Raw genomic sequence first — 11,909 nt, 5'->3', positions numbered from 1 at the left:
ACTTTTATTTTGCTTTCTTGTTCATTGGACTGTGCTGTGTGTATTCCTGGCTGTTCGTAATTTCCTGTAAAGTCCAGTATTGGAATGTCGAGTGTTTGCTTTGGAGTGAGGGCTCTGAGTAACAGGGATCGCCCACAATAACATTAGCACAAGCACGGTGTGGTTTTCCGCAACAACACTATGGGCAAGTTTATTTTGCATGGCCCGGTGCCCCGGTTGAGAGGAGTTTGCACATTTTAGGTCCTTCCATTGGTGCCTAATTGAAAACGCCCTGTCTGTGAGCCCTGTCTGTGATACTTAGAGGCATCTGACAACACTAAACTGGAAACGTGGAGTCGGAGTGTGTACAGTAGGCGGTGCTTGAGTCAATAAATAGGAAATCCTCTCTAAACTGACTGGTCGTAGACAATACACCATAAAGGAACATACGGGCAGAGGTAGGTTCTCTCTACATATGTGAATCACCCGATGGCAATTTCAAATTTGCGATTATAATATTTATCCTGTGTGGAATGTCTAATGACGGCAGCATAACAAAAAATCATCTATAATTTTACCTTTTCCCTTATTTGGGTACATGTATGTATGGTGTTTACTGTTTTGTTATTAATGGAGTGGATATGGTGATGTTTCAAGTTCTCTCCGAATGTTTGAGTTTTGTAACAAAAGTACAGTAGCTCTGGCTCAGAATGTCTTTCTCAATTTTGGGATTTCTATATAATCACTACATTTTAGAGGAGACAGAAAAAGTAATTTACTTGCAAGAATGGCCTACAACAAATGCTTGCTTGTGTAGGGGACCCGTGTGGTTTCAGATGTGGACAGGTTACTGATGGCACAATAATCATACTAACACACACCGAATACTACTAAGAGATAGATCTGGGTCTAAGGATATTATCCATGTTTGACAGAACTTTTCTGTTTAGGACCTGTAAAGGACGCAATTTAGGAAATTTTTACAACGTTGGGTCACACAGGGATAATAAGGAAACAGCAGAAGAAAAAGTAACTAAAAGGACATTTTCATCTCTCCCTCTCAGAAGATTTGACTAAATGTGGAATAGGATATTTTTTTGTGGACTGGTTGTCTGTCTCATCAGCCTCACTGACCAGACTCAGGTAAATATACAGTCAGTCAGCACTGATAAACAAAGAAACATGTTATTCCTTTAAACCTGGAAGTAACCATTACTTATCTGCTGTTTTTTTACAGGGCCAGAAAACAACTTTAGTTGTTCAAGGTAAGTCTGTTATTTTTTTTAAATCACTTACATTGGAAAGACAAGAGTTCATGTACTGTATGTACATGTGTGTTTGCTTGTTTCAGGGACAGATTGCACACAGATCAAAACTCTCTCCCCTCGAGCCACCAGTGGAGTGTATGTCATTCAGCCTGCGGGAGTCAGATCCCCCTTTAAGGTATGGAAACATCTAAATATTTATGCCAGGTACTAGATCTACTGTTATCATTTGGTTACACAGCCACACAGGGGCAGTAAAGCTTAGCTATGGAATGTTGGTGTCGCCAGGCTTGCAAGAGTTACTGAAGTTCTACAGAGTTCCATTCTTGGACAGTTTTTGTTCACAAAAAAAACGATTTCTTGATTCAAAAGTACATTGATGTTGTATACAGGTGTATTGTGAGATGCTGGCAGACGGAGGCTGGACAGTCTTTCAAAGGCGCACTGGGGCAGAGGTTCTTTTCAACAGGAAGTGGGCAGTGTACAAACAAGGCTTTGGGCATCTACGGAGTAATGAAGAGTCCCTCTGAGCACCTCACATTTCACCAGCAACTAATACTGTAAACTGTGTACTTTGCTGAGCCAATGTTGGCCAAATTTAAATGAATTTTTGTCTATAATAATGTTTACCTCTAAGGCAACTTATAGAGGTTTCCCTATACTGTCTGTTTTTCTCTTCTCAATTCACTTCTCTACCCTGTTGTTTCCTAGAGGACCACTGGCTGGGTCTGAGTAAGGTGTTTGCTCTAACAAAGCGCAGGGAGTGGAGATCGACCATGCGGGTCGACCTGTGGGACTTTGAAGGGGGCACTGCCTTCGCTGAGTACAGTGACTTCCGTCTGGGCACGGAGAAGGAGGCCTATAAGCTGAACGTTGGAGCCTACAGGGGCAATGCAGGTAACGGTGGTCATATTTTTTACTTCAGTGTTCTAGTTATTTCACATTTGGTGGCAGCAATGGGACCATTACACATCACATATGTCATATGATATGTATTCTGGGTTGATATTTATAAATGGTGTATACTTTGGAAGTCAATATAATCAAGAGTGAAGTAGAACTGATGTACTCTCTCTTCATCCCTCCCTGTCTCTCCGTAGGTGATGCCATCCGTGGGAAATACGCCGGCATTGACCAGAATGGCTTTGGCTTCAGCACAACCGACAAGGACAACGACGGCTGCTCGCCCTGCATTTTTGGAGACATCGCCGAGAACACGTGCAGCTTCTCGGAGGGAGGAGGAGGGTGGTGGTACAGTCGCTGTGGCTCTGCCAGCCTGAACGGAGACTGGCACCCCGCCGGCGAACACATCGGCTGGGCCTCCGGCCTCCACTGGGAGACCTGGAAAGGACCTGCTCCATACTCGGCCCGAGCCAGCCGCATGATGATCAAGTCTGTGTGAGGCCATGTCTCAATACATCTGAAATGGTTTCCTAGGCCTATGTCTCCTTTGCTTTATGACCACTGGTCTGAGCCATATTAGTGGGCATGAGTAGAGGAAACCATTGAAATAACTGGAACACGCACAGCTATGTGTTCCATGGAGTGATGCCTACATATCGTGCCATATTGCTTAGCTTGAATGGTCTGTTTATTTGGATCTGTTGTGCAATCAACACACTATTTGTTTATCCCATTTGCTTTGTTGTATTATTTCATGGTGCATAAGTCAGAGCCAACATGTAAGTGACAGAAATAGAAAATATACATTTTTTACACTTTTTTACCCTCTAAAGTCTACAATGAGTTAATACCTTGAAAAGAGAAAATACCTTGAAGTTATTTGTTACACTGCAACAATTCTACATCTAACTTCTGAAGTTTCATCACAGTTTGACAATTCATATTGTAGAATGTTGATATTGCATGCATTTTTAAATAAAATACATTTTTGAACATTTGTTTAGCACAAACATATTCAATAATGTTCAGAAACCATTCATTTGGCTTCTATTCACACATTCAAAGCTCTGTGTTTATAGAGAAATAGAAGTTGTACTAATTGCATATTAAATCATGTATGGTTTCTCATCATACAGTAAATAGGTTTGTTGTTCTCCTACCCTAGAAACCTGTTTTCTGGCTTTGATTGATGATGGACCTTTAACTTTGTTAAACGTTGCTACATTTATTTTTAGGGTGACATCATTGAGGACCTTTAAGGTTGCAGTGACACATCCAAAACCTGAGCGGGAAACCAGATTGCATACCAGAGAGAATATATAGACATCAAGAAAGCCAGTCAGTTGATTATTAACAAGTTTTTCCAACACTTTTGATTAACAGGGAAAAATAGATCTAAGCCTAGAACAGTTAGGATCAGCTTGATCTCAGGACAAACCATGGCTGCCTTCCAAGCAATGGGAACCTCCCCAGACAGCAAAAAAGTTATGTGACTGCATACATGTTCTTACTTACTACTTCTCCTTACTGGTGCCCCGTGGGAATCGAACCCACAACCCTGGTGTTGAACGCACCAATGCTCTACCAACTGAGCCACTCAACTTGCTGCATTCCAGCCATTATTATGAGCTGTTCTCCCCTCAGCAGCCTCCTGTGCCACACATACTATATATATATATGGAAGTATTATATTGAGGTATTAACCCAGGATAACCCAGAATGAGGACTAAATGGACTAACAGACTTTGAATATTCTCAAGTGGTCATGTCTTGTGTCTTTTGACTTACCTTCTTTCTCTCCTCTTTCTCTCTCTTCTGGAAGAAAAACAACAACATGGATGACAAATGCTGTATAAAGATGGGATCCACAGGAAATGATCTGGAAATTATCTGATGGCAATTTACTCATTTGTATAAGTGTTGTCACATGTCTGAGAGGTATTCTTTCACTTCATTGATTAGGCTACAGTACAACGCTGTCAAAGAGCCATAGCAAATCTATAGCAAAGATCAAAAATTACTCCCTGAAACTAACATTCCTGCTGATTACACAGGTATTGGATTTTAATTATGGCTTTATAAGGTTGATTTGTGTCTTTAATGCCTGCATTGGCTGTTCTTTATGGTTGTGAAGATCCTCCTTTTTAGCCTCTGTTACATCACTACCTCTACTAAAGGTAAAATGGCTGGATATGTTGCCATCAGACTAATGTTACCTTCCATGAACAGTTGAAGTTGGAAGTTTACATACACTTAGGTTTGAGTCATTAAAACTAGTTTTTCAACCACTCCACAAATGTCTTGTTAACCAACTATACTTTTGGCAAGTTGGCTAGGACATCTACTTCGTGCATGACAAGTAATTTTTCCAACAATTGTTTACAGACAGATTACTTCACTTAATCACAATTCCCATGGGTCAGAAGTTTACATACATTAAGTTGACTGTGCCTTTAAACAGCTTGGAAAATTCCATAACATTTTGTAATGGCTTTAGAAGCTTCCGATAGGCTAATTGACATCATTTGAGTCAATTGGAGGTGTACCTGTGGATGTATCTCAAGGCCTACCTTCAAACGCAGTACCTCTTTGCTTGACATCATGGGAAAATCAAAAGAAATCAGCCAAGACCTCAAAAAAATTGTAGACCTCCACAAGTCTGGTTCATCCTTGGGAGCAATTTCCAAAACGCCTGAAGGTACCACGTTCATCTGTACAAACACTAGTAGTAAGCAAGTATAAACACCATGGGACCATGCAGCCGTCATACCGCTCAAGAAGGAAATGCCTTCTGTCCCCTAGAGATGAACATACTTTGGTGCGAAAAGTGCAAATCAATCCCAGAACAACAGCAAAGGACCTTGTGAAGATGCTGGAGGAAACCAATACAAAAGTATCTATTGCCACAGTAAAATGAGTCCTATAATCGACAGAACCTGAAACGCTGCTCAGCAAGGAAGAAGCCACCATAAAAAGTCAGACTACGTTTTGCAACTGCACATGGGGACAAAGATCATACTTTTTGGAGAAATGTCCTCTGGTCTGATGAAACAAAAATAGAACTGTTTGGCCATAATGACCATTGTCATGTTTGGAGGAAAAAGGGGGAGGCTTGCAAGCCGAAGAACACCATCCCAACCGTGAAGCACGGGGGTGATAGCATCATGTTGTGGGGGTGCTTTGCTGCAGGAGGGACTGGTGCACTTCACAAAACAATTTCAAGGCAATGCTACCAAATACTAATTGAGTGCATGTAAACTTCTGACCCACTGGGAATGTAATGAAATAAATAAAAGCTGAAATAAATCATTATACTATTATTCTGACATTTCACATTCTTAAAATAAAGTGGTGATCCTAACTGACCTAAGACAGGGAATTTTTACTGGGATTAAATGTCAGGAATTGTGAAAAACAGTTTAAATATAGTTGGCTAAGGCGTATGTAAACTTCCGACTCTACATCTATTTTTGAGGATTGGGACACTCCTGAAAACTCTCCTCTCACCTGGGCCAGAACTTGCTCTGAAACTTTAACACATTTTCTTCCCCGCCATTAGTTGAGACCTTTAGATAGCACTCCTGTTGACTTTGTGAGAAGATTAAAATGTACCTAAAGAAATAACATATAGAATCCCTAGAATAGACAATGGGATCCTTGCAACATGCCTAAGAAACTAATCAAATATGGTCAAATATTGTATCAAACAATGAATTTGTATATATTTTAGGCAATAAGGTCTGTGTAAGGATGATGCTGTGAGTCGAGAAGCAGGTGCAGGTGAAACGTTTAATAAAACATGGGTGGCGAAGGTGGAAATCACAGATGATGTTGGGATCCAGAATGTCCTCCACCGGAACCCAACACCGCTCCTTAGGGCCATACCCCTCCCAGCAGAGATCTGACTGCCCTCGGGGGGGGCAGCATCAGCTAGGGGACCAGGAACCACCGGCCTGAGAAGGGTGACATGAAACGAGGGTGAGATACGGTTGTGACGGGGCAGTTGTAACCTATATCACCTCGTTGACCCTCCGGAGAACCTTAAACTGAGGCCGTTTTGTCGGGCCATTCCTTCCAGGGCAGGTGGAGTGAGAGGTTCCTGGTAGAGAACCAGATGCGATCCCCAGGGGTCTCACTACGGTGGCAGTCTGCCTGTTCTTTTTGACGATGGAAGGCGCGCTGGAATCTTACGTGAGCGTCTCTCCACACTTCTGCGTGCCGGAACCACTCATCAACTGCATGAGCTTTGGTCTGGCCCGGGTCCACGAGGCTAGGGCCGGCTGAAAACCCAGAGCACACTGGAAGGGGCGTCAACCCAGTGGAGGAGTGATGCAGCGAGCTCTGGGCAAACTCTGCCCATGGAAGAAATCGTGCCCACTCATCCTGCCGGTCTTGACAGTGACTCCTCAAGAACTCCTCAAGAATTCATCCTCTCCACTTGCCCGTTGGACTGAGGCCGGTACCCGGGAAGTGAGGCTAAGGCTGTCCATTCTCGTGATGTGAATTGGGGACCACGGTCGGAGACGATGTCCTCCGGAAAGCCATAATGCCGGAAGAGTGCCTCAGCGACCTGGAGAGCAGTGGGGAGACCAGGAAGAGGGATTAAACGACATGACTTAGAAAATCTATCCACTACCACCAGAATGGTGCGGAAACCGTCAGCGGGGAGATTGGTTAAAGAGTCAATGAATAGATGAGACCAGGGTCGCTGAGGCACGGGAAGCGGGAGGAGCTTCTCTCTGCTGGTGCATTCCGGGGGGACTTGGTTTGGGCACATATGGAACAGGAGTTGACATAAGTTAGTTCCTGCGCCAAAGTGGGTCACCAGTACTTCTCAGCGATGGAGTGGATAGTGTGAGAAATACCTGGATGTCCAGCAACGACAGCTGTGTATTCCTAGGTCAGCAGCCAATCCCTTATCCCTGTGGGAATGTAGATGAGCTCAGGAGGACAGTTCAGGGCTGTGGGCTCCCTCTCTGCATCCTAGGCCACTGGACCTACAACTTGGGAGGATGGGATTATAGGTGCACTCTGGACAGGACCCTCTCCCGAATCGTAGATACAGGACAGGGCATCGGCCTTGATGTTCTTGGAACCTGGGCGATAGGTCAGCATGAAGTCAAACCTGGTGAAGAAAAGAGCCCAGTCTGATTCTCATCCTCGACCATGAAATGATAGGGTTATGGCGTTGAAGCCAAGGGAGACCGAGAATTATCTTGTGAACTGGTGCACTGGTGATGAAGGGGGATGTTTTCCTGATGAGTGGACTACACGGATTAAATGGTGAGGGTGAGTGGTTGAGTGATGTGGGTGACGGTTCTGGACCCAAGAGGCCGACTACCCAGGACTTGAATCGGGAAAGGAGAGGAGAGCGGGTATGAGTTGATGTTAAGAGAGGAGGCAAGGGTCTGGTCAATAAAGTTCCCAGTGGCACCGGAATCCACTAACGCTGTTGACAAAGTACATGAGGGACAATCAGCTAGTGTGATGGACACCAAAAAGGGCCTGATGAAGATGGAATATTCACTCCTGCCCTAGGTGCTGGAGTCTCACGTGACCATCCCTCTGTTCTTGTGGATCCTGAATTTGGATATGCCGGACAACTCTGGAGCTCATGCCCTCCTTGTCCACAGTACAGACAGCGCCCCAGCTGTATCTGTCTGTGGCACTCCGCAGCGTGGAGACGAGTGAACCCTACCTCCATGGGTTCTGGCTCTGATCCCGAGTATTCATTGAGGGAGGGAGAGAAATGATGAGAGGGCAGACGCGCCTGAAGTAGGTTAACCAGACAGATGGCCATCGCAATGAGTGAGTCCAAGGTGAGATTGTCGTCTCGACAGGCCAGTTCCGTCTGGACCTCTTCACACAAACCTCTTCTAAATAGTGTGCGAAGTGCCAGCTCATTCCACCTACTGGATGCCGCCCAGTCAGCAGAGAAATTACCGTGGATCTCTCTGAGGTGGGAGCTCCCCTCTGATGCAAAAAGTAGAGGGAGCACTGAAGTAGGAAGCCACGGCATTTGGATGGTGTAACGTCATATTTATCCGGGAGGGATCGCTGACTTGAGCGGGTTGATGAATGGGCTGATGTACTGGCTCACTGGGTCGCCTGGTTGTAGAGTATCCTCCGCTGGATGAAGGCAACGCCTCCCGGGTGTGTTTGAGACGTTGCACACTGTGAAGAACCTCCTCCAAAGCCGATCCCAGTTATGCCAGCTGGTCATGGTGTTGATGTAAAAGAGAGCCCTGTTCATTGACTGTCAGAGAGATTTGCTTCCATGGTTTGAGTTGGTATTCTGTAATGATGACGCTGTGAGTCGAGGTGCAGGTAAAACACTGAATAAACAACAAACATGAAACAAGACAGTGTAACAGTGGCGAGATGCATGAAAACAGGAATAATACTAACTTGAGGAATGAACAAAGGGAAGGGACCTATAATGAGGTCCATGTGTGAATCATAATGATGAGTGCCAGGTGGATGTAATGATGATTCCCAGGACCTGTGGTTAGTATTACGGCGATGTCGCACACCAGAGGGCAGGAGCAGGAGTAGACGTGACAGTCCGAGGCGGTTTGGTATAATTAAGCAATAAGGCCCGGTCTAATTACATTGGTAACCAGTTTTTAATAGCAATAAGGTGTAACAGATGTGAAACGGCTAGCTTAGTTAGCGTGGGCGCTAAATAGCGTTTCAATCAGTGACGTCACTTGCTCTGAGACCTTGAAGTAGTAGTTCCCCTTGCTCTGCAAGGGCCGCGGCTTTTGTGGAGCGATGGGTAACGACGCTTCGTAGGTGTCAGTTGTTGATGTGTGCAGAAGGTCCCTGGTTCGCGCCCGGGTATGGGCGAGGGGACGGTTTAAACTTGTACTGTTACAAAGGCACATTGGGGGTTTGTGGTATATGGCCAATATACCACAGCTAAGGGCTGTTCTTAGGCCCAAGGCGGAGTGCCTGGATACAGCCCCTAGCCGTGGTATATTGGTCATATACCACAAACCCCGAGGTCCCTTATTGCAATTAAAAACTGGTTACTAACGTAACTATAGCAGTAAAAATACATGTTTTGTCATGCACTTGGTATACGATCTGATTTACCATGGCTGTCAGCCAATCAGAATTCAGGGCTTGAACCACCCAGTTCATGATGGTCAATATTCCACAGCTAAGGGCTGTTCTTAGGTACGACGCAGTTGGCTTTTCATAGACAAGCATTCAGAGGTCCAAACAGCAGGTCCAAGAGAGAGAGTGAGAGACAGGGTTGAAACAGTAGGTCCGGGACAAGGTAACACCTATGGTAAAACAGGTCAGGGTTCCATAGCCGCAGGTAGAAACACTAGAACTAGATTGGCAGCACTACTAGGAGGACTGGGGACAGGGACAGACAGGAGTCATCAGGCCAGGTAGTCCTGAGGCATGGTCCTGGGGCTCAGGTTCTCCATGATGGGGGAGGGGGGACATAAAGAGAGAGAGAGGAGACTTAGAGGGAGTATGCCTAAGACCACACAGTACAGCCGATAGGACAGACTGACCCGAGCCCACCGCCACATAGGGTAGCATAGATACTGGAGACTGAGACAGGGTGAGACAATGTTACCCCTGGACAGGGCCAGTTAGGCATTTACCGAGAGCACCGACCCAACAAGGGATATCAACAGACCACTAACTTACTACCCTGAGACATGGCCAGGTATAGCGCACAAAATATCTTCCCACCGTATGAGCAGAGGAGCCAGTGAATTATCCCCCGTAACAGGATCAGAGGCAGAGAATCCCAGTGGAGAGTGGGGAACCAGCCAGGCAGAGACAGCGAGGGTGGTTCATCACTCCAGTGCCTTATTGCCATTCACCTTTGCACCTCTCGGCCAGACTATGCTCAATGATAGGACTTACTGAAGAGATGAGTATTCAGTAAGTCTTCAGTGACCTTTAAGTCTTCAGTAAAGCCTTAAAGTTTGAGACAGAGTCTGCATCTCTCACATAGATCGGCAGACCATTTCATAAAAGAGGAGCGCTATAGGAGAAAGCCCTGACTCCAGCTGTTTGCTTAGAAATTCTAGGAACAATAAGGAGTTCTGCAGCTTGTGACTAAACTATGGTATTTCACATTTACCCAAAATTATTTTGCATTAATGACTCTGGTGGAAGTGTTCAACACCAAATAGTGCTCAAAGATTCTGAACATAAAACACGGGGCATTAAAAGTGAAATTCGGGTTTTGTAAATATACCACTTACATTTGATAAATGTGCCAAAGTGATTGAAAAAAACATATATATACACTGAGTGTACAAAATATTGAGAACATCTTCCTAATATTGAGTTGCACCCCCTTTTGCCCTCAGAACAGCCTCCATTCGTCCGGGCATGGACCCTACAAAGTGTGGAAAGCGTTCCACAGGGATTCTGGCCCATGTTGACTCCAATGCTTCTCACAGTTGTGTCAAGTTGACTGGATGTCCTTTGGGTGGTGGACCATTGTTGATACACACGGGAAACTGTTGAGTGTGAAAAACCCAGCAGCGTTGCAGATACTGACACACTGAAACCGATGCGCCTGGCACCTACTACCATACTCCATTCAAAGGCCCTTAAATATTTTGTCTTGGACATTCACCCTCTGAATGGCACACATACACATTCCATGTCTCCAGGCTTAAAAATCATGATTTAACCTGTCTCCTCCCCTTCATCTACACTGATTGAAGTTGATTTAGTAGGGGACATCAATCAGGCATCATAGCTTTCAACTGGATTCACATGGTTGGTCTATATCAAGGAAAAAGCATGTGTTCCTAATGTTTTGATAATCAGTGTATATTGTAGCAATTCTCGCTATATGAGCCACGTTACAATTCCCACCATGTGAGTTAACCCTGTTGGCGTGATGCGTAAAGGTGTTTGCAGGGATTTATGTGAAGGTTTGAAAGACAAGTCAGGAATCTTTTTTGGTTGACCAAAGATTATGATCACTTGACCGAAAATATAAATGAGCTATTTACATGCAGAAATGTTATATACTGTACAAGCCTTTCACCTACACATAGGGGAGGAACCAGAACGATCAGTTGTGGAATTCTTTGTATTTTTGTTGTCAGTAAAAAAAAAATGCAGAACAGGTTTAACTTGCTCGACTAAAAAATGGGGAGGAACGAGAAAGATCCGTTTTAGGCTGGAATTATTTTCAGTTTAGTTATTTAAAAAAAAAATCACCTACCCAATGGGGCAACCTCGGAGTGGGCTCAACTAGTACGACTGCTCAGTACACTTCCCGCAGACAATAGGGCAACTCTTAATGTCAATCCCTGTTCACATCCCTGCCCTGCTGTTCACTACAATATCTTTTAAATGACAGCGTTTTTAATGAATTAGATTATATAATCTTGAAGCCCGTTCAAAACAGCATGGGAAAGGATACTGAAGTAAAGCATAAACAGCTGTCACTTTCACAGCGAACATAAATCCCCGATTACACATGAAGGTGATATCATGGCGACGTTAGCTGGCTAAACGCATGCACAGATTCACCTGATCAGGTCTAACTCTCGTAACTTCTCCCTTAAACATAGCCCTAACCTTAAAGAGTGACTCCCTTTAAAAAGACACAAATCCCTTTAAAAGCGGTCTATGTGGCATCAATATGAGTCAGAAACAGTTATTCTAGTGTCAAAATTTTCGTCAAATCGGAGTTTGAAACATCAGTGCGTCATAACAGGTAAATTAACATTGGGTTTCAATTTAAAAATGTCCATTTGCCCACTA

General features: G+C 44.5%; 1 protein-coding gene across 3 annotated transcripts; it reads left to right on the top strand.

Moving 5' to 3' along the window:
• Positions 1–145: 145 nt before the first annotated feature.
• On the top strand, positions 146–3,142 carry LOC110499914 (angiopoietin-4). Of its 3 annotated transcripts, none has more exons than XM_021576974.3 (7): positions 146–437; positions 1,044–1,122; positions 1,217–1,244; positions 1,331–1,422; positions 1,637–1,754; positions 1,956–2,141; positions 2,345–3,142. In XM_021576974.3, exons 2-7 carry the CDS (start codon positions 1,057–1,059, stop codon positions 2,644–2,646), a joined length of 792 nt encoding a protein of 263 aa, XP_021432649.2. In that variant the 5' UTR covers positions 146–437; positions 1,044–1,056; the 3' UTR covers positions 2,647–3,142. The 3 variants fall into 3 exon arrangements, with proteins under 3 accessions (XP_021432649.2, XP_021432650.3, XP_021432651.2); XM_021576975.3 differs by having other exon boundaries at positions 221–437; positions 930–1,122; XM_021576976.3 differs by having other exon boundaries at positions 239–437; positions 1,047–1,122.
• The last annotated feature ends 8,767 nt before the right edge of the window (positions 3,143–11,909 follow it).

This window comes from Oncorhynchus mykiss, chromosome 21, assembly GCF_057628025.1.
Source record: "Oncorhynchus mykiss isolate SJ-2025 chromosome 21, ASM5762802v1, whole genome shotgun sequence".
In the NCBI taxonomy this organism is placed as follows: domain Eukaryota; kingdom Metazoa; phylum Chordata; class Actinopteri; order Salmoniformes; family Salmonidae; genus Oncorhynchus; species Oncorhynchus mykiss.
The sequence above is the reverse complement of the archived record's forward strand: the minus strand, read 5'-3'. Positions and strand labels throughout refer to the sequence as shown.